This window comes from Centroberyx gerrardi, chromosome 17, assembly GCF_048128805.1.
Source record: "Centroberyx gerrardi isolate f3 chromosome 17, fCenGer3.hap1.cur.20231027, whole genome shotgun sequence".
NCBI lineage: Eukaryota > Metazoa > Chordata > Actinopteri > Beryciformes > Berycidae > Centroberyx > Centroberyx gerrardi.
In genome coordinates, this window is record NC_136013.1 from 24,045,505 (window position 1) to 24,068,869 (window position 23,365).

General features: G+C 38.9%; 3 protein-coding genes across 3 annotated transcripts; 1 reads left to right on the forward strand and 2 right to left on the reverse strand.

Moving 5' to 3' along the window:
• Positions 1 to 895: 895 nt before the first annotated feature.
• Positions 896 to 6,561, reverse strand: LOC139930915 (protein YIPF7). The gene is made up of 6 exons (XM_071924243.2): positions 6,536 to 6,561; positions 4,879 to 5,007; positions 3,683 to 3,828; positions 3,163 to 3,308; positions 1,774 to 1,955; positions 896 to 1,063 (listed from the first exon to the last, which is right to left on the reverse strand). The coding sequence occupies exons 2-6, from the start codon at positions 5,001 to 5,003 to the stop codon at positions 901 to 903; spliced, it is 762 nt and encodes a 253-aa protein (XP_071780344.1). The 5' UTR covers positions 5,004 to 5,007; positions 6,536 to 6,561; the 3' UTR covers positions 896 to 900.
• A 631-nt stretch (positions 6,562 to 7,192) lies between these two features.
• lamtor3 (late endosomal/lysosomal adaptor, MAPK and MTOR activator 3) lies at positions 7,193 to 11,260 on the forward strand. The gene is made up of 7 exons (XM_071924239.2): positions 7,193 to 7,283; positions 7,549 to 7,595; positions 8,133 to 8,167; positions 8,283 to 8,341; positions 9,125 to 9,258; positions 10,327 to 10,390; positions 10,902 to 11,260. The coding sequence occupies exons 2-7, from the start codon at positions 7,587 to 7,589 to the stop codon at positions 10,973 to 10,975; spliced, it is 375 nt and encodes a 124-aa protein (XP_071780340.1). The 5' UTR covers positions 7,193 to 7,283; positions 7,549 to 7,586; the 3' UTR covers positions 10,976 to 11,260.
• A 50-nt stretch (positions 11,261 to 11,310) lies between these two features.
• Positions 11,311 to 23,365, reverse strand: dapp1 (dual adaptor of phosphotyrosine and 3-phosphoinositides). Its single transcript, XM_071924242.2, has 9 exons — positions 23,215 to 23,365; positions 19,652 to 19,774; positions 17,255 to 17,388; positions 16,143 to 16,273; positions 15,516 to 15,563; positions 15,128 to 15,190; positions 14,689 to 14,774; positions 12,850 to 12,937; positions 11,311 to 11,907 (listed from the first exon to the last, which is right to left on the reverse strand). Exons 1-9 carry the CDS (start codon positions 23,274 to 23,276, stop codon positions 11,884 to 11,886), a joined length of 759 nt encoding a protein of 252 aa, XP_071780343.1. The 5' UTR covers positions 23,277 to 23,365; the 3' UTR covers positions 11,311 to 11,883.

A 23,365-nucleotide genomic window follows, 5' to 3' on the forward strand; every position in this document is an offset into this window, starting at 1 on the left:
TTATACCATGGATTTATGGATGGATGGATTTATGGATTTATGGTCATAGTATCCTTTCTTCTCTGTAAATGACTTATCATCAATCCTTTAATGTAAAAAGAAAAAACCCCCAGAAAAACTACAAATAAACATAGACTACTCTTTTAGCACACTGACAGTATTGGAACTGAAATTATGTTGATCAAACAAGCAAAATATATACTTTCCACAAATTTAAATAACACAATCCACAATAACTTGCTTTAAAGTGATTATCCATTATAATTTCATATAAATAAATGTCCATTTTGCTACTCTCTGAATGATATAACACAATGGTGATTCAACCTACATCCCATTCATGACAGCTTTTCCATTGTCTGTTTTAAACAGCCGGTGTGTGGTAGCTGTTTCCTGGGAAAAATCTTCTGGCGTATAGGAAGTGATGCGTTTTATGTCCAAGCTCCACCCACAATGTTTGATTGACAGGTGATCTCTGGGAAGTGCAGTGCAGAAACACCACACCAATGAATGCTGAGCACCAAATATGGAAACTAAATAAACTAGAAGGCACTCGGTAGAGTGAAAACCTCCACCAAAGCTGAACAATTCTCCAGCTTGCAAAGCTGCAGCCTCCGTAACGGTTTATGTTTGTTCATCATTGATTTTCCATCAAAATAGCACGCGAATGCAATGCTGTTTAGCAGCTGACCTGGAATTCCCAAATGCTGGACTTTCCCACCAGCACATGAACGCAGCATAATAGTTATGGCCAAGGACTATCTCTCCACCAAATTTCATCCAACTTTTTGACATATCTTGCTAATAAAACAGACAAACAGGGGTGAAAACATAACCTCCTAACAAGGATCTCACAGATTACCACTTTAATAATAAAACAGTTTTAATCTGGTGATAGAGTTAGAATACTGTGAGCAGTGCAAAGACCCCATACAGCAGAGCACATGGGTAGGCCACCAGCAGCTGTTGGCCCTCCATGGCCAGGGTGGAAGTGAAGATCTTGGAGGCAGAGAGACTGCACCAGCAAATCACCGACACGGCTAGAATTGTACCCAGGAAGCCTCTGTAAAAACAAAAATAGTTATTTGAAGTAGATCAGCCAATGAAAATCAACCAGAGCAAAAGCTTGGATAACAAATGCATGGATCCTAGGGTGCGATCAGACCTGCAGTTTGTTTTCTCTGATCCAAATCATAGTGGAAAAGTTTATTTTGTTGCATTTCGGTATTTGGTTCGTTTAGGTTCCCACTGCCCGGTTACAAGCAAAGCAGGGCTTGTAAACAAAAGTCACATGGACTCACAAGTAGCTTGTTTATTGCCGTTTTGATAACCTGTCATCCCGCCAGGTTAGAGATTTTGACCGATAACCGTGTTGCGCTAGCTGAGTATTGCATTGAATTGAACACATGCACTGTGGGCCTGTACAAAATCTGTGCTTTTTTTACTTTTCTCTGTAGATGGATCATCGGCAGAGTGTCGCCCTTCTTTTATCCACATCTCTGCATACTGGAAAGAAGGCAATTTATATAATCCGTGTGAAAAGGGAGAAAAACCCCATAGTTTTTTTTGGAAGTTGTTTGCGCCATCTACTGTCAGATTGGAGAAATTCATGTATTGTATTCACTGACAGAATAAAACATACCAGAAAGGGGGGAAAGGCATGTCCCCACCGGCGATTAAATTTAATGATCAAATCAAAAGCAGAGGTAGGGAAACACTTCCGGCAAATCACGCACAAGGTAGAAACAATAACCGACAACTGAATGGACTCACTGTAAGGAGAAGAAGACGGCAAATGCGGAGAGGGCCACCATGGGCAGGAGGCAGTAGCCCAGTACACTGGCCACACAGCCGTAGGACACTACCAGCGAACTCATCAGTCTGAGCAGCATATACATCCCATTACAGGCAATGGCACTGATTCCATACACATAGCCAAAATGGGCTTTGCCTGCCTGCACAGAGAAGAAATATGTTTTTACACTTTTTATATCTAACTACACACCAGATAACAGAGAGTTATGCACTGAGTGTTGACTAGGATTCATGTTCATAATTGATCTAGTAAGAGTATGATAACCTCAGTCTTTAGGCCATTGTCCCGTTGATCATCTTACATAATGAGTAATGAGAGCATAGACGGCGAAATCATCCATGTATCCCCGCTAGATTGTTGCCCCAGTGCTCCATGCTAACACTTTAGCATACACTATGTTGAGCGATATAGGCTCCATGCTAACATTTTAGCATACACTACGTTGAGCGATAGTAGGCTTCATGCTAACACTTTAGCAGCTATGTTGAGCAATAGTAGGCTCCATGCTAACATTTTAGCATACACTGTTGGGCGATAGTAGGCTCCATGCTAACACTTTAGCATACATTATGTTGAGCGATAGTAGGATCCATGCTAACACTTAAAGTCGAGATGAAACGGCATTTCGAGAGTATCTAACTTCCGTATCGTGACGTATTTCCGAGTGAAACAGGAAAGACAGGCGGGACATAACGTTGGGAGGAATTTGATTTGAACGTTGAAAAGTGGGTGTGTCATAACACCCGAAGACACACCGAAGTACCATGCTGTTGCTAGCTAGCTAACTAATGAATCTTAGCCTCTTAGCTCTGTGCGCTTAAAGTTGAAGATTGATTGATGGGTGGATGTCATGATATTATTGGTTGAAATTAGTTATGGGCATGCTTACGTAAGCACACGGCATATTTTGTTTTACAGGAAGAAAACATGATTGAATTTTGATATAAGAACACAAAGAAATTGATTTTTGGTATTTTTTTTGGCATATATTGTTAAATAGGTGCACAATATGACCGGGGATGTGATCTAAAAGGGTTAAAAAGGCATTTTTCATTTCATCTCGACTTTAAGTATACATTATGTTGAGCGATAGTAGGGTCCGTGCTAACACTTAAGTATACATTATGTTGAGCGATAGCAGGCTCCATGCTAACACTTTAGTATGCACTATGCTGTGATAGTAGTTTCCATGCTAACACTTTAGCATACACTATGCTGTGCGATAGTTGGCTCCATGCTAACATTTTAGCATACACTATGTTGAGCGATAGTAGACTCAAGTGATAGTTGGCTCCATGCTAACACTCAAAGGGGGAAAGGAGTGTTATGAAATAAAGTTAACTCACCATCAGTAAAGTTGCCCCCAGTGCAATGCAGAATAGGATGGGGCCTGTCAGATCTGTCTCATTCATAATGCTGCCATCTGCTGGCTTAAAAGGGTCCAACACTGTTAGCGTCTTCTGCCAGATGTGGTCAAAATTAATGCCAAGCTCTGGAAAATGAAAGGGGCAACATATTTGTTCCTCTTCTAATCAACTCAGCTCACAGAGCAAGAATGTTTGAAAATCAACTTTAATGTGCCGTGCAATGTATTTTGTCTCAAATGACAAGCTGGATTCCTGTATAATGCAATTGGTAAAGCAGGGCACTAGGCCTACCACTGTCAGGGTTAGGGGTTTCCCACTATGGTTAGACCTATTGGCCTTTTTATATTGGCCAGTCAATGTTGTACAACTGACCTCCATGTGAACAGCCTACTGCTAGCCGGATTTATCTGCCTTCATCTGTTTCTTTGGTCATGGTACAGTGCCTGTTAAATAGTTTGTAGTCTAGTCTCCATAGGATGAGGATGGAGTCTCTTTTTACCCTCAAGAAGTGGAGGTTCATCTTCATAATTATCTGTTCCTGGGTCTCCTAGAGTCCGAGAGGGCATTGCAGGCTGGTAGATCTGTCCTGTGTATTGCTGCCCCATGGATGGATCAAAAACACCAGGCATGGGGGCCTCTGTTCCGCTGAAAACAATACATTTGCAAGAAAAGCACATGCTATTATTTTAAAACCTCACTGGAAGAGCATAGAGATAGTAGTGAGATACGACGTGCTTTAGAAGTACTTCAAGGGCCATTCACTTTTCCTATCAGAATGCCTTTCGACATCCCCCAGAGAAGGGATGAGAACTTGTTATATTCGGGCGAGAGTTCTTCCAGTCGAGATAAAGTGAGAGTCGCCTCTTGTGGCTGCTTTGCATTCTGGTCTATTGAGGCTACTGTTATTGAACGTTGGTGCAAATTGGTGAGTCTAGAAAGAACTCCTTGCTCTTTGATTCTGGGGGCCTGACACCAAAACCTGATGTGTACCGCTGATACTTGAGAAGAAGGTATCTCGTGCTTCAACCACTCCACAAAGGGAAACCGGTGCTCTCAGTCTAAGACAATTAATTCAACTAAGACAGGTCTCTGGGCCACTTCATGTGGACTGACCCAAAGGAAGCACTGGATACCCTTAAATTGCTTTATTACAAGGTGCAGGGACTAATGCTTTGATGCTTGTGCATCTTCATCAGAGTCAAGCCATTGATGGTTTAGATAGCGGAAATTTCATCTGCTACTAAACTCCATTGTAGCTGAAATACTGCTTTGGAATTTGCTTTTTTTGGTTTGAGAATGAGGCTTTTTAGCCCTAATAGCTGAAATGTGTTGCCAGTCGCTTGTATCCAAAACACAGTATGGGCCAGAAAGTGAGTTTTGAAAGCCAGAAATCTCAGCACTTGGCTAAGTAATCGTTGAGTCATTGGTATTGATCATCGACCCTATTAACCCCCTGTAGATATATTATAGTCATTTTGTGCAATGGGGCGGTAAAAATCGTACTTATTGCCCCTTTACCATATCTCCTAAATCTACAATGGATCAGTGTGTACACACGTTAGTCACTAGCTGAATGTGAGTTAAATTGTCCACTCGCTCATCCACTCACAAGTTAAACAGCTATTTATTTTCTGTTGGGTAGCAACATAGAATAAATACACAACTGCCCATCCTTCACAGTCTATAAATACTTACTCATCCTGATACCCAGGGCTTACGGCATCATAAGTGTTGTAGCTGTAGGCCACAGTGTGACCCTGGTCATCGATGTAATAGCCTGTTTGGTAGAAGTCCTGATCAAACTGCTGGAAGTCCTCCATGCTGCTGAGGAGCCAAAGACAAAGTACAACACAGTTACAAGACTGTTAATCTGGAACATCTCCACAGGCACCAAAAATAAATACCATCCCTCCATCAAGAACAGAGGGGGCTTTATTAGTGCGCTGTCTCTTCTCTAATTTTACTATGGAAGTCAGTGAAGAAACTAGACAGAAATAAACCTACTGAAAAGTGAATCCTATAAACTTTTATATATAGTGACAGATGGATGATAGTCCATTTTCCCTGGAACTGGAATCAAATGCCACTGCAAAATGTATTCAAAATGCTTTACTATTATCTAAAAATGAAGATTGAATATTACATGTTATTAAATGTTTAATCTTGCTCATCATGACTCCTATAGTAAAGATGAACAGATTTAATAATAGGCCTATCTAACATTTGAGTGTCTTTGGTTTCATGTATCCATGCCAGTGCAGTAACAAACTGATGAGTTATGATATATTATGATATGATCATGAAACGTACAGTCCCTTTTGTTTACATCTCAATTATGGTTATTGGTTATTGTTTAGATCTAAATTATTACATTTCTGAACTGAACCCTTGTATTTTCTACCCTACAGTTCTGCCTCCTTATATTAATTATTACAGCTTAATCTGCTAGTGAACATAAAAGCTTTAGCTGTGCAAAACAAACAAATCACATATTATTGCTTAATTTTGAGAAACAAAGCATTCATTATTTAAGATTAAAGTATAAGCACTAAGGCTACTGTTTCATTTTTAGTAAAATGTCTACTGTTTATTCACAAAACAGCTGACAACATAGGCTACATAACCGACTATTTACATTCACTAGCGTACTTTAACGTTACTGTGATTACACACATCATCATGACACTGGTGACTGCACCTTGGCACCTACAGTATATGTAGCGAGAGAACGTTACGCGGAACTCCATTCAAAATTTTATCAAATTAATATTTTCTTGTTTATCGGCAAATATACATACGTCATACAACATAACTTCAAATCTCTTTTGAATCGTTACGATCTAGTTGTAAAATCGGCACATAGATAATGCACCAAGCAGCACTTATTTAAACTTTTTTTCTATATACTTTTCACTCTGCTCGTTACCACCCACCACGGTGTATTCCGGTTGAAGAACTGCGTCAATAACAGGGGAAACAATTCGTCAAGTTGAATTTTACTGAAGAAAGAGCTGCTTGGTGTATTGGATGTATGCCGAATTGAAGGGTGGATCCTACCTATTCTTACAAGGTCTTAAGCTATGTTCTTCTATGTATGTACATTTACCGATCAGCAAGGCAACATAAAACCGCTAGATTTTTGAATGGCATTTGGCTTTGACGTTCTCTCAAAACAACAATATGATCTACAGTGCTGATTATGTTGTTAAAAACGTATGGCTGTATGTTGACTGGCTCAGTTGTTAATAATGAAGAGCAGATACATGTGTTAGACAGGCAACAATGTCTTTCTGAAATAAATTCACCTCTTTGAGTCACTACAACACATTAAAGCCAAATTGCGTAGGCCTACCTCACAGCAAGTTCAGAGGGTTGTGTTGTGTTGAGGTCCCGAAGAACATGTGAAGCCCTGTCTGTGGAGATGTGCTATTAATAGTTGTCTATATTTGTACTTGGTCTTGGGGATATGACAGAATTGCCGAGCAGTGACTTTATTGTTTAGTAGTTTTACTTTCCTATATTTCTGTTTTACAAAACAGATGTTAAAATACCTTACAAGTTGATTCTAAGACAATAGGCTTATAGCCTAGTAAATTCTAATAGATTCTAAGGCAATAGGAAAGATGGGCTGGGATAAATTGTGCCCATGAGTCATTTATCATTTCCCTCGGGATGAGCATTACTGTCTTATTTATCATAAAATAAATTAGCTGCCTGCTACAATAAAATTTAATCCAAACCGTGTTTTTTTTATTTATTTTTTTTACTTTGATATCATTTTAGAACGCTGGTTTTAATGCTGCATTTATTTCCTATGAAAAAAACCAAAACAAAACTAAATGCCCTGTTCCCAAGTCGCTTTAGCAACTGAAAGCTGCGGTGAACGGTATTTTCTAGTAGGAACTTCATATGTACTGTCTTTCCCATGCGACCTGAATGCAGCATGAAGATCATGCTGCACTGCTACGCAGTACCGCAGTACTGACTCTCCTCAACATTTCTTCACGAGCCGGAAACAAAACAACACTGTCATGTGACTTCTGCTTGTCTCTTGTAAAGTGAATAGCACCGAAGTTTTACTCAAGAAGGATTCAAACTAGGTAAGTATGTTAAACAGGAATTACCCATCTAAAATAGCATTATGCTTTAGCTGTTTATAGCTTTTAATATGCAAGACAGCTAACGTTAACTTACGCTAGTAAAGTTGGCAGCTATTGTAATTAAATGTGGCCAGCTAGTTTGCGAATTACGTTAGCTAACACGCTAACATGCTCTAATGCTTTCAACAGTCAGAAAGAATTTAACTAGACAGCTAACTTTATATTGACTAGACTGTCTAACGTTCAGTCTGTTTTCTCCCCACAGTTCGGGACCGTCTGGTAACACGATAAACATTGGCCACCATGGCTGATGTGAGTATGGCCTATTGTCTTTTCCTCCACTTTTCTTCCACGTCTCCTTTTCTTATACGGAGAGAATGTTACACTTAACACACCAAGCAGCACATACAACTTTATGTAATTTCAACTTTAGAGTTGGTTGGTCTGTTACTCCCACAATCTTCTTCCACCAAAATAGCGTTACACATCCGAGGACAGACGCGACCAGTGTGAACCAGTTCTAAAAACGAGATTTGTGCTGCTTGGTGGATTATATGTATGCCGCATGAACCCGTAGATGTTCTACGAGATGTTAACGTGCGCCAGTAAGCAAGGCAGCATTAAACTGCCATTTTTCAATGATGTTTGGCGTGACATTTTCTCCTTACAAGAGAGAACATTATGCAACATGGCCGCTTGTTACTGTCTGGCTAGTTGAGCGGTGGCAGCTTAGAGGCTTGCGTTACCATGGTTAGTAAAGTGAAGTAATTTTGGCTTCTTCTTTATTGCTTTATATGTGTGACAGTGACTGCAGATGAGTCTTAACGGGTTCTGACAATTTTCTTGCAGGATTTGAAGAGATATCTCTACAAACAGTTGCCCAGGTTTGTATAATTAATTTTATATGATTTTAAAAGCTATATTCCACACAACTAAAAGGTAAATTCTACTAGATACAGTTGAGCCATTCCTCAAATCCTACTGTTTGTTCTCCACCAGTGTTGAAGGTCTTCATGCAATTGTAGTGACAGACAGGGACGGTGTCCCAGTTATCAAAGGTAAGATCCCACTCTTGTACCCTTCAGTCTTCCTCTTGCTGTATTAGGTAACTCAGACTCAGTTCTCCATTTTGCACTCGGTAGGCAGAACTATTGTTCATGAAACAAAATTACATCACTAGGGAAACAAGGAAGTGAGCAAATCTGATTGGCTGCTGATGGCAGATGACCCCGAACCCCCCCACCCCCCCACCCCCCCCTCCAAACCTAGGCAGACTTACCTTTCTTTGCTGGTCCAAGTAATGTCAGGCATGGTCAAATCAGTCTCAAATAATAACACATTTGGTAAGCTGTGTCTGCCACCATACATTTAGTGTAATTTACAGCTGTAAAATAGAGTAGGGTCTGGCCTGGTCTGCCCAAAATACAATGTCTGGTTACTGGTCTATCCGATTCAGCAGCCACTGCTAGCTTGCTGTTGTTCTTATGGGTTCATATCTTTCCTGTCACGTTGGCCATGAGGGCAGAGACTGTTTCAGCTCAACTGTGTGATGCTAGTTTGGCTAGCTCCATCTTCCTGGCTGGTAGAAACGGCTGCCTTCCACTGAAACGGATACTCCTTTACCTTCTTTGAGTTTGTCCAAGCTGGGCCTAAGTGTGACTTTGATAAAGAGTAATTAAGCTCTTACTCAACCGCTCACACTCTATATAGTTAGTTCACTCTCTCTTTCCTGGGAAAAATACCCTGGTGTAACCTGGTAAGTTGGCATGAGCAGTGGTAAGTCATCAGGCGGGCTAATTGTGCAGGCTTGTTGTTAATCTGACTGCTGTGTCCTCTTGTAGTCGCCAATGACAACGCACCAGTTCACGCTCTGCGACCTGGATTCCTGTCCACCTTTGCTCTGGCCACAGATCAGGGCAGCAAGCTGGGCCTCTCCAAAAACAAGAGTATCATCTGCTACTATAACACATACCAGGTGAGATAGTACAGCTTTATGCTATGTCAAGTTGAATTTTAAAATGAAATGTTAGCATGATACATGTACTGAATAAATAGTTTGTTGGGGGGGAAACTGGTTGATCTGTTACTCAGTTATTATACACCATATCAGCTGAAGCCAAACCTAAAGGAAAGGTTCAGAATTATTAGAGACCAGAGGGGGGGAACTTGAGTCACATGACTTGGACTTGAGTCAGACTCAAGTCACAATGTTAAATACTTGAGACTTGACTTGATGTATGAAGATAAGACTTGAGACTTTGCTTGACTTGGGTTCTGGTGACTCGGGACTTGACTTTGACTTGTACTTTGATGACTTGAAAAGGTTTCTGAAGTCTTGACCAAAGATCTTGTGTTTGTGTAAATGACTTAGATTGAAAGTGATGAGATTTGTTCCAGCAGACGACTGAATTAAAACTGATGATAGAAATCAAACTCATGATGCTCTTACCAAGTTTTTATCCTATTAAAACCATATTGCATTGAACAGTCCTAGATATTTAGTTTTCTTTAAGATATTAAATTGATACTGGACTCTTGATTTGTTCTGACTTGACTTGCTGTTCTACATTTAGACTTGAGACTTGACATTAATGACATGGACTTGACCTGAGACTTGTGCCTCAAGACTTGAGACTGACTTGGGACTCCAGCAAAGTTGACTTGGTCACACCTCTGCCTATTTCATTTAATACTGACCAAACCCCATGTTAGGATATCAGTTTGTCGGCGTACAAGGCCAATATATAATAAAATCAGACATGGGCCAGTCACTGTTGTCCATCTCTGATATGATGGAAAAGGTGCAGTTTGATTGATTACATATTTATTGTAGAATTAATCAATACTACATTGGTTGTCTAGGGAAAGACCACATCATAACATTTGTATATTAATGGTGGTTTCAGGATTATTTATTAGTAGAATTGGCCTTGAAATACTGAGCCTTTCCTTTCAAAATAAAACGCTAAGTTATAGTAATGCCGTTCTCATAAAGTGTGTGTACTTTTTGACCAAACATCTCTGTTTTCTCCCTGTCAAACAGATTGTGCAGTTCAATCGGTTACCACTGGTTATCAGTTTCATTGCCAGCAGCAATGCCAACACAGGTAAAATCTCTCTCTCTCTCTCTCTCTCTCTCTCTCTCTCTACATCGACATTATATTCATTCAAGTTTTGATCAACCTATTGTTTGATAGAGAGTCCATGATGATGATGATGAACTACTACTACTACTACTACTACTAATTTATTATTGAAGATAATGTACTTACTAAAAATTAACAATATAATATTAATTAAATAATAATTGTTATCATGATCGTGAACTCCTTATCCAACAAGGGGTTGATGTGGTGATGTGTTCTAAAATATGAAATAAAAATAAGCTATAATAATGCATTATTAATTTGTGGTAAATATTGAATAACTCTTTCTAAAAAGAGTTTTAACGGTGCTTTAGAGTAGAACTATAAGTCAAATATATCACACAAAAAAAAGAAACGAAGCCCATGAAACCCGGAACAAGGGGACTGAAAGGGTGACGACAGCGTTCTTCCTCTCGCACTGAAATGTGGACCCAGTTCAGCTGAAGCTCTCTGTGGCGCTGTGCTCCCACAGGTTTGATCATCAGTCTGGAGAAGGAGCTGGTGCCGCTGATAGAAGAACTGCGGCAGGTGGTGGAGGTGGCGTGAGGCTTCAGAAACACGACAACCGCGGGCGAGATCCACCGCAGAATCACCGGTCCGGATCACGTCACGCCCGCCGAATCTCTCCCCCGTTTCTAAAGCTGCATTCACGTCCTATGGGAAAAAACCCCTCTGAACATCTTGAAGGTTAAAAACCCGAAGGTTAAAAAAGTCAAAAATTCACTTATCTTTTGCTGCCACTTGGGGCTGCTAAACCGTTTCACTTAGTGAGGCGTTTGAGCAAACCAAACCTTGTAATGTCAACAATAAATGACAAATGTTCCAAGTTTCTATGGCGTTTTAGAGTTGTGACTGCAAAATGAATTGCGTGATGAAAATCCTTCGTTTTGTTGGTTTTATTTGGAATTGACATCATTTACTATCATTTACTTATCTGTGGTGTTGGTAATGCTGTGTTGTTATTTCCTCTAATTTTCTAACATTTAAATGTCCTGGACATCCTCCTCTGACGCTTACTTTTCTTTTTAAAATTAATAAATTGTATGACTCATTCATGTACCTATTTTATTTATTAAAACAAACGTTGCATTTCTGCCACAGGACTGACCTAATGCTTTGGAATTATTGTTGAAGAACAGTTAAAGCAAATGCTGATGCCTGATATTATATATTACCAGTAAAACACAGGTGCCATTCACAGTTGCCCAGGAAAGAAAATTCAGTGCAAAGACAGACTCTAAACAGGAAATTCATAGGAACTCAAACAAATAAATGTACCATAAAGCAGCGGAGTGTCACATCCTAGTTGTCATGCAGCAGTCATTATACACAGGGTCCAAAGTGCTCCTCATGTTGGGACTTTGCAGTTAATTTTTGAACTGTGCTGGTTATTCAGTGTCCATACAGCCGATATATCGTCGTCGTCTTCTTCTCCAGTGAGCCTCCACTTACAGTCATCGGCCTTTTCTTATCTGTGACTGGAAATAAGAGTATGTCAAGACTCTTTTTAGGTTAATGGTTCACAAAGCATTTCAAGTATTTCCCTGAATTTATATCAAAACTGAGATTATTTGAGGCCTGTGCGGAATACTCCGTGAAAAAGCGATTGTGTTTTTGTGACTAGCAGAGCATCCCATAATAACCAAATAATTACTTCAGTTGTTCACTTAGGAAATACTGTATTTTTCAGTCATAAGGGTGTGGGCTTAAGGCTACAAAGACAATGTTGCTCTCTACTCTCGTTGCTTGTACTAAAAGTAAAAACCCACCCTCTTGTACTCTTACACTGTTATATATCATCAGTCTGTCATATTCAATCCATTCCAGGAGTTATTTTGTGATGAAGTGTTACAATTTACTTTTTTGGTGAACCCACTTTCCCTCAACCTGCCTCGTCTACTTTTAGTTCAGTTAGCGATATCCTACGTTTCCCAGAATGCCTTTTGACATCCTCAAGAGAAGGTGTGTAAGTTTGTTACTTTCAGTCAAAGGTAGGTGTATGGGCATATAAATATAGCTAGCTAGCCCAACTAGTAAGTGAACATTGGTGCATGTCTTGTGGCATTGTATTCTGATTTATTGAAGCTACTGTCGGTGGACAAATTGGTCTCTCCTCTTCTACGATGGATTTCTCCCTGTATGATCGTCGATACCAAATGGCGGCTCTAGAAAGAAGCCCTCGCACTTTGATTCTGAGGGACTGACACCAAAACCTGACAACAAACTGGACCCAGTAATTGCCAATCACGTTTTTAGCAGTGCTAAAGGGTTGATTTTTCCTTTAATTGCACTGTTCGTGATGCAAAGCTTTCAGCGTTATATGGAGCAAAAAGTGGAGGCCCCATTGCAGTTTTTAAAATATTGCACGTCCTGCCAGCATTGTGCGAGGAATGCAATCTAGAAGAGGCAGACACGCTCACCAGTTTCCACCTCAGGATCTTGATCCACTCGTCTGCCTCCACACCCGTCTTGGAACAAAGATAAAATGTCCTCTCAGGAAACACCAGGCTATGGAAAGAGACAGATATATAGAACCACTCAAGCCCAAAATAGGGAAAGTAGTGCATTATGTTGTTGAATTTTTGCCAACATAGACAAGTCTGAGTAGAACCCAAAATGAGGACACAGGATTTAGGTTTAGGGCAGGCTAGTAAACTGCAGTTGGCTCTCTCAACTGTGTACGTCTGATATAAATATCATAGACATACACAGATATAAAAAGTAAACTGACTTTTTGCACATTTTCTTGTGCTACAAAATTAGTTCAAAATACATTTATTTGGGATTTTTGGTCCAGAATCTACACAAAATATCTATAATTTTATCAAAGTAGAGTGATAATTGAAAGTGAAAAAGGAATGTGATTGTATAAAATTCCGAATAACAGAAAAATTTAGTTTACAAAAGTATTTAAACCCTTTACTCAAATGGGCTATTTTGTCTCCATCGCAAAAACATTAAGCATATTTTGTTCTATTTTTAGGACTGTTATTTGATTGAAATTAATTCAGTAATTGACTTGGATGGTTATTGTGATAATGGTTATTGTGTAAAACCATGCTATTGAAACTGCCATCTGCTATTGGCTGATCTTTGGTGCCACCTGCTACCAAACATTACAGCCTGTAATCACAATAAAGTAATCACAATAAAGAGATTTTTCTGCGATTTTTACTGAGTCATATAAATTCCTTGAATTTCCACTCAACTTTGATGCAAAACAGTACTTGTATGTAGATTTTAGACCATAAATCCTACATAAACATATTTTGAACTGATTTTGCAGCACTAGAAATTGTGTACAAAGTAAAGGGAGGTGAATATTTGTTCTAGCCACTGTAAGTCACAGATGCTGCTACCTTTTAGCCGACTTCCCCTTCCCTTCCTCTATTTCCTTCTGTTATTTATCTGCTTAGACTTCTCTTTTTCTTAACCGGCTCATGTCAGATTTTCCTGCCACAGGGAAGTACAACTAAGAACCACTCAAAACATACCCACTGGAAGCAGCCTGCAGAAGTTTCATATATTTGTTTTTGTTGTTTTGTTGTCCTCATCTGTTATATATTGTATACATCTTGATATTTCCATACTGCATTCATGTCCTATTTTTGTTTATTTTCATATCATATGTTTCATGAATTTCTTGTCTCATGCTGTACTGCTGTTATTTTGCACAGCCAGCATACATGCAGTTATCCATCTAGTGCTGCAATTGTCAGTTGTGTTGTGTTTAAAGGGACAATATAGGGATGGGACAATATATTGACTATATCACGGTACAAAAATGTGACAATACGTATCCTGGGACAGAGAAATGAATCATGATACTAGCTCCATTTTATTCTGCTGGAGTAATCACAAATGAGACGGCTTGATCATCACAATTTCACAAGCTCTCCATCCAAATTATATTATTTGCACTTTGGAATGACATTTTGAAATTAAACTTACATTCTAGCGAGCCAATGCCATTGCTAGAAAGATTTCTGCACAGTCAGAATTTGTTGTCACTGAACTTTTATTTATTACATTGTATCGTCAAATCGTGAACCCAATATTGTGTATCGAATCGTATCATGAGATAAGCATATCGTCCCATCCCTAGACAATAGATACGATTTTTACTGTTTTTACTGTACAGAATGAACATAATATATTTGGTGGGGACTGATAGGGTAATTGAACAATACCAACGATTCAACAATTACAGGTGCTGAGATTTCTGACACTCCAAATCTCTACTGACTTACAAAACTTACCAGAAACAGTTGACTCTGTCCTGAGAGTAGTCGAACTGGACTGCAGAACAGGCTCTCAGATCCAGGGTACGAATGGGTTCCTCACACTGGGACAGGGTGGACAAACTACAGCTTACACCATCGCTGGATCAATCACAAGTTAAAATCATCTAAACCTTCATCTGGTTCTCATTGCTTGGTAATGCAATTGGAACCAGTTGAAACTAAATTGCTGCTACAGGCAGGCTAAAGAAAATGCTTTGGGAAATATTCAAAATATAATTAATCTCTAAGGGTAACAGCACCATAGCTCAAGATAATCACTTCAGAATCAAATGCCAATTGTGAACAACCTCAGTAATATAAGGCCAAGTTCAAAGTTTATTGCTCACACTGCAGAGGCCGCTTCTCTGAAATACATTTACAAAATTATGTTCCAAACGTGTGAAGGAAAACTCACCATTTTCTCTTTGAAGTATTTGAGTTCATGTCTGTTGAGTGTGAACCACCTCTGTTTCCAGTTCTGCAATAAGGTATAAAATTGGATGTGTTTTAAATATCAGTGCAGTCAAAGCAATATATTGAACCTTTGAAGCTCGCACTTTTTGATACTAATCAGTACCACGTGACGGAGCCTGCTGCACTATTCTTAGATGACATTTGCAACTGCGATCATTGTGGTACAACTGAGGGGAAACAGAGCTACAAACAACATGAGAAGTACAGTATTACCTAACAAAAACCTCATTCTAACAGCTTTGTGTTGAGACCATGAGGTAAGGCTGTAATAGCGCTGATCTGAATCTGTAAAGCCCCAATCCCTTACAACTCTAATCCACTGATCTTACCTTCACAATTGCTCCTTGCTTCACCAGATAGCCCTCCTTTGTGCCCAGCTGTAAACAGATGTGTTGTATTAATAGTGAGTGAAGCATCGACTTTAAGGATGACCTGAACAGAAAATTTTATTTGAACCCTCCTGTAGGTTTGGTCATATCAAAACATGAAACCAAAACTCTACACTTCATGTGAACTATGTGGTAACGTTTAGTGTGTGTCATTATTAGGGTTGGACCGCATACTGATATTAATATTTTTTGTGTTGAAGCTGCTGATAGCATTCTGCTGCTGATAGTATGCAGTGTTTTATTCTTGGCAGGGTCACTAAAACTCTCCATTGAAACGCAGGATAAGAAGAAGAAGAAGATGTCTCATTAGAATCAGTTCAGATTAAGGCTTCCCATTAAGGGCTTCCCATAGACAACCAGGGTAGTATTGATCAATTCTACAATATATAATATGGAATCAATCAACCTGCATCATATCCAACATATCAGAGGTGGACGACACTGACTGGAGCACATCTAAAGGCCAATATCGGTAGCCCTGTATATTGGTCCAACTGATTAATTGGTCTAACCCTGGTCAGCATTGCAAACAAAAAGTGCGTGTGAAAAGTGCGTAGATTGCCATACCGATGGTGCATTCGCCACAAGATCGTTTTCTGTTCGCCCCGTCTGTATGGCGGTGTGAACTCGCACAGACTCGTAGATCGATGGCTCCTCCACATGCCATGGATATGGACATTTTAGGACGATAAGAGTTCCTGGTTGGGAGGCAGGAGGGCGGTGTTAGGTGCAGTCTACATCATCTGCATGGAACAGGCTAAACTGGAATTTACAGTGTGACAAGTAATCCTAACATGTTGAGATTACAAGTCAAACAGACTAATCAAAGAGCAAAGCAAAGAGGTGACATAAAAGACCCTTTACATAGTCTGTGCAAGCAATACACGCAACAACACAATGGGCAACGCAAGGGGCATTTCTCTCGTTCTTACATAGCAAAATGTATAGTCCAAATTTTGTAACATATCACTATTGCATGTTGCAGTGTCGTGTTTCAGGTAGAGGTAATGCAAATATTGCTAAATGAACAACTGCAAGTGAAGAGGTATGTGTTTATGGTGTAAACACACACCAACAAGCGTCATAGTGGCCAACTGCCAATGCCTGTTGACTGATCCCATCACTAAGTCCCTCAGTGTGACAGCCAGGCACCGGACTGCACTGGTTCTCGTTCCTATTTAAAGGACGACGGTACCATCAAAGTAAACATTCCTCTAAATACCCAGCTCAGGGTGACTGGCTCCCCTTGTGAATAAGTCAGCACAGTCTCGTAAAATTTCGTGAAATGAGTACAAACTCTGAAATGCATATTAGTTGTTGTGGACATTAATAATGTGAAGATTCCTCTAACATGAAAGGAATATGTGACAGTATCACATGAAAAGGCTAGGTAATGGTTAATTTTAGGCAAGTAAAACAACTTTGGTTGAGGTTAGGGTTAAGGTTTTGGTCTTAGTTCAATAAGAAGAACTTTTGCTAAAAATGAAAACCAGAAGAAAACTTCTTGGTATAAGTTGGGAAGTGAACCCAGAGCCTGTGTATATTGCGAACTTGCGTATACATGACTTGTGTTAACTGTGTACCAGGTCTAAGGAAATCAACTGAGCGCTAAGATGTGGTATTGTATAAGCTAGTAATATAAGGCCATTAGTGAAGAATTGAACTGGCATTCAGCATACCTGTGTCACTGCCTAACAGAGGCTGGTTGGCAAAGTGGTTGACAAAGTCTTGAAGGGAAGCAAACTCGTTGAAACCGAAGGCATAGCCATTGTCCTTGCGCATCACATGGAAGTGCTTGACTGAATCCTTTGCCCTGCATGTCAAATGACATAAGAAATGGCATTTAACATTGCATTTGTCATTTCAGATAATATTTTCTTTAACTGTCAAAGTCGTTAACATGCAAGAATGATCCTAGAAAGCACACAATTACAGATAGGTACCAATCTTTTTATCTTTTATCACTTTCCACAGTAGGACTTGATGGTAACAGGGTGCAGAGTGAGCTGAGACACCGTATGGAGAGATGGCTTAAAGGAATACACAGAGTTTCTGGGAGATTGGTCTATTGGTCAACTTACCTGTTAAGTGATGAAATAGATACCAAAATCACCTATGGATCCCTGGTAGATCGTTGGTTCTGGTGCTCCATGCTAACACTTTAGCATCACTTTAGCATACACTATGTTGTGTGACAGTGTGTGACATGCTAACACTTTAGCATACACTATGTTGAGTGATAGTAGGCACCTAGCATTATTATTATATATTAATAAGAAGACCTTTTAGCAATAGAAAGTATTTAGTTGGGGGTTTTTTTTTTTTTTAATAACTTGCTCAAAAATGGCATCCATTGTCTGAAGAGTGCAGATGGGAATCTGACTGTTAACATTGCTAATTTATTGTACTTTGTTAATGAGTTGGATACATGCGAGATATTAAAATGAATTCTCTAAGTTACAAGAATACTTTAGGCCCTGTCCACATGTATATGGATATTTCTGAAAACGCATTTTTTCCCCCCTCCATTTAAAAAAAAAAATCCTGTCCACATCAACGGTGTTTTAGAAAATCTCTCCGTCCACACAAGAACGCAAAAACAATTTAAAACGCTCACATAAGCATGCCAGGCCAATAGGTGGCGATAATGTGTCATAAAACTTTATGTCAAACACCACAGAAGAACATTAGGAGAATGTGTATTCAGCAGGACACAGAGAGAGTATACATAATACTGGAAGCCGTTTTCCAAAAGCTCCGTTTTCAGTGACCTAAAACGCCGTTTTTGTGTGGACGGGAGGCCAAAATGCAGAGAAAATACGAAGTTTTCAAAAATATCCATACGTGTGGGCAGAGCCTTAGAAGGCATTAGGTTGTTTTGTTTTTTTATTCTCTTTTGTCTGATTGTTTTTATTTGTTTTATATTTTTTGTCTATATGGTATGTTATAACTCTTTCTGTCTTAATAAAAGAAAAAGTACGTACACCATGTTGAGTGATAGTAGGCTCTATGCTAACACTTTAGCATACACTATGTTGAGTGGTACGACTAGCATTATCCAAAGTAAGAAGACTGACCTTTTCACAATAGAAAGTACTTAGTTGTTTTTACTATATGTCCTATAGATTCATACATTTTCAAAATGAAATATCATTAACTCCATATTGCAGATGTAGTCAGGTTTATTTTTAGAACTATTTCAGGTGAGCAACCACATATTTATCTGCTGCAGCATGAGTTTTAGTTGTACTCCCATTGCCCACCATATTAACTTCCTATGGAACCATGGAAAGTAGTCCCTGCTCGTTCAAAATGGTGCATTATTTTTGTTTCATGTTTTGTGTAAATTTTACCAATCTCCTTCACAAGCCTGCCAAACTTAGCCACATATCTTTTAAGATAACTTACCATTTAGCTTTAGAGCTGCTGCAAGTTCTCATTTCCTCACATTTAAGATAATGCTAGTGGCCTACTATCACTCAACATAGTGTATGCTAAAGTGTTAGCATGGAGCACTGTATAAATGTAATGTTAATTATTATAATGATCATTATTATATTATATTATATTATATTGTATTGTATATAATGATGATAGTGATAGTATTATTATATTATTATCATATTATTGTATTATTGTTATTATAATGATATTGCTGTTACATCATATATTTATTATCACTATAACATTAACACTATGTCTTTTTCTTTCTCTCCGCCACACATGCCACACTCCTTGCTTCACACGCCAACCTGTAATCTCTGCTCCCAGACTCTTATCATATCATCACATACATCATCGTAACTGCTTTATGTTATTGTCTGTATGTCTGTCCATTATGTCTATCTTGTTTATCTTCTATGTCATTCTTTTTTTTTTGTAATGCTATTTCACCAATAAAAAAATAAAATAAAAAAAGCATGGAGCACTGGAGCCAATGATCTACCAGAGACACATGGATGACTTTGGTATGTTCTTATCACTGAACAGTGAATGGGTAAGTTGACCAACAGGACAATCTCCCAAAAACTTGGTGTATTCCTTTTAGTTAGGAAGGCTGGTATTAGCAGACTAACCTCACAGACAGGGCAAAGCAGCCGGGTCCTTCATTACTGTTTCGAAGGAGATAGCTTCCATCACTTCCATTGGACAAGAGAAGGGCCTCTGCAGCATGGCGGGACAAGTCAAAGTGGTACCACCTTAAAACAAAATGGATCATAGACAATCACTCACTAGTGCATCATGCAAAAAAAGCACCTGTAGCTGAGTAATGTGGTGGGCGATTCTGAGAAGCAACATGAATATTCAAAAAGACTACATCTGGTTTCAAGGGTCTTGTGAAAAAAAGGGACCTTAAAAGCTACTCTATTATGTCTCAAAGTCTCAATACTAGCAGCAGGGGAATATATTGTGATTCACGCAAAATTGTAACTCTATATTTCCCAGTTTTGTACAAATCTTTTGAGTCCTAAATTAAATTCAGTAAATGTGCTTGTCAGATTGTGAGTGTTTTGGTAGCCTCGGAGTCCCTGTAGATGATTGTAGTCATTACATTCATTTTTTTTTTTTTTTTTCTCGTGTGTGTGTGTGTGTGTATGTATGTATATGTGTATCAATGTATCTGTACGAATGTATGTACTTATGTGTGTATATTTGTGTGTATCAACTTCCTTTTTTTGGGTTATTGTGTGAGGAGTGACACATTAATAAAATTATATCTATCTATCTATCTTCATTACTCAGTCATTATGTTTTCAACTCTTTTTAATAAACAATTGCAATAACTGTCATAAATCATATAGCAATGAATAATTGAGGATCATTTAAAAAAATAAAAAATATTAATTTGTGTATTTTTTTTCCCACTTGTTTAGTGCAGCTTTACTGTGGTGTAATATGTTATGGTGTCGGCTTTAAAGTACATCGGTTGCACTGGTTAACTCTTGACTGTGTGTGTGTGTGTGTGTGTGTGTGTGTGTTTGTGCGTAATCCCTCCGCCAAGCTGTTGCTGTAAATAATAATGTGTTCTCAGTCTAAATAGATTCAGTGCTCAGGTCCTGATCAAACAAAGCAACTAAATGTAGCGTTCTTAATGATTTACACCCTTCAGAAGTAGAGGAAGCCAGTAGAGCTGTAATCCACTAATGAAACATAAAGTACAGTGTTAATAGGAGTTGCTTTGCTTGCCACTTCAATGTAGGCCAGTAGCTCTACTGTAAAAATCAAATCTGGCCAAGGGATTTTTACTTCTAATTATTATTATAGAATTTTGTATACAGTACTGTGCAAAAGTCCTAGGCACATGTAAAAAAATCCATGAAGCTAAGATACTTTCAAAAATGATGATATGAAACGTTTCTAAATATCAAAAAAGCCTACTTTATAGACTTGCTTTTAGATAATGATCTTTTATCAGGTGTCTCTGACCTCCTTTTTTTGTTTCTCACATTATTTTCATTGCTTTTGCTGTCAATTTGATGTATGTAAAAAAACAACGAAAAGTCAGCAGGGTGGTTGATGTACTATTTCCCACCACTTAACTTTAAAACAGTTAAATGGAAAATCCACCAACTTGACAGTGAACAGTGTGATTTTACAGGGATATTGGTAGATTTTTCTGGCTCAGAACTCTTATCACTTTCAATGAATTTACAAAACATATTTACATATAAAAGCTCAAATATACATGAGAGGTCACATATTCCTGCAATTCAATGTCAGTGGAGCTGCCGTAGGTTAGTCAGAGATTGTTAGCCTTGTATCTGGCATACAGCACCTGAATTCTATTTTGAGCTTCAAATAATGTGAAAAAGGCATATTTCTCATTAAATACTCTGTTAACAGACAAAAGGTGACGCATTTCACCCCTTAACGAAACCTCATGCTGCGAGACCGACGCAAAGGAAACAGCTGTTGAAGGGATGTGAAAGCTCATTATTTGCATTGAGAGTTGCCGAAGGCCTGTAAAAAGACCAATGAGACCAACAACTCAAGGTTTAGGTTATGTTTGGTTATCACCCTTTCATGTAAAAGGGAAGCACATATTGTTTTTAGTGTTATACTACATAAACCTCACCATTGACCTTCCCCATTGCTGCAGTGTACATTGACATTCATTGTTTTGGATCGGCTGATAGACACTATGGTCTTGTAGTTAATCATGAATGATAGACTCTATGACATATATTAAACCTGCCTTCAGCCTATTAAACGATGCACTTATGAAAACATGGATGGACCCCTATGTGATCAGATTTAGACCCAGGGATCCATATGGGAAGATTATAGTTGTTGATTTAGTATTGGGGAGCCCCTGGAACCACCTCAAGGAACCCTAGAACCACCTCAGGAACCCCTAGAACCACCTCAAGGACCCCTGTGACTACTTCAAGGACCCCTAGAACCACCTCAAGAACCCCTAGAACCACCTCAAGGACCCCTAGAACCACCTCAAGAACCCCTAGAACCACCTCAAGGACCCCTGTGACTACTTCAAGGACCCCTAGAACCACCTCAAGAACCCCTAGAACCACCTCAAGGACCCCTGGAACCACCTCAAGGAACCCTAGAACCAAGGACCCCTACAACCACCTCAAGGACCCTTGAAAGTCCTCCAACCTCAATTTTGAGACCCACTACTCTAAAATGTAGTTAGCACATAAAGGGAAATACCACTCAATTTAAGAATTTATATAGCCTATAAGGACATTCCAATCCATTTTGTCAACATGAACAACTGAGCCAGAAATACTATACCAAATTAGCTTTAATTTACAGCAGGCATAATGTTAGGCTATCAGTTCTGAACCAGTTGGCTACAGGTATCCTCAGAACATGTTCAATCATTACCAATTCAGTTCCTATTGGCTATGCAGCAGCTCCACATTTTACATCAAAAGTTAAATTCTTTGTTATTTGATTTCTGTATTTTGTGATAACGTATGGATTGTTACATGGATGGCTACCCCCATTAATCTTTCTGTTCTTTGAAGCTTTGCAAGTTTTTGTCTCGATTTTAGATAGGCCCTCAAAGGTTTTACCGCAATTAGGTCAGTAAAAAAAACATTCTAGATCAACACAACTCGAGCCCAGATGCTTTCTTTCTCACACGGAAACCACTCAAAAATTTGCCAATTTAATGATGTTTGCTTATCGGAAAACACCAGTACCCAGTAGAACATAACTTAAGACCACTATTCAAACGATAGGGTCTACTAATAAATTCGGCGTACATATATTCCACCAAGCAGCTCTAATTTCAATAAACTTTCATCTTTTAGAATTGATTCACTTGTTAATTCCTACTATCATCTTACACTAAAATAGACCGTAGAGGGCGGTAACAACCAAAGGGAACCAATAACAATAGTTGAGATTTTCTGGAAATAAAGAGCTGCGTGGTGAATTATATGTATGCAGAATTTACCAGAAGACGATATTGGTGTGTAAAAAAAGCTATTAGACTTAATACGAAGTGTGTGCGTTTCTCAACAAGCGAGACTAAAATAATTGCCGATTTTTTTAATGGAATTTGGCAAAAGAGCAGGGGCTCGTCCACCCAAAGAAGCGGTCGCGTCGTATCAAAAGGACAGAAAGAGAACAGCGCTTTAAATGACCGTCGATTTGATTATATTCTTACCCCAACGTCTGTAACTCATCGTTCATGTCTTCATTGTTCGATGTATCACTGTAGAAACTCATTTTTTCCCCAAGGAAGCTTCATTCAATCCACCGCCTGAAGGTTTTGGTGATCATATAAAACTACAGTGACCAGACTGAAGTGAAAGCTG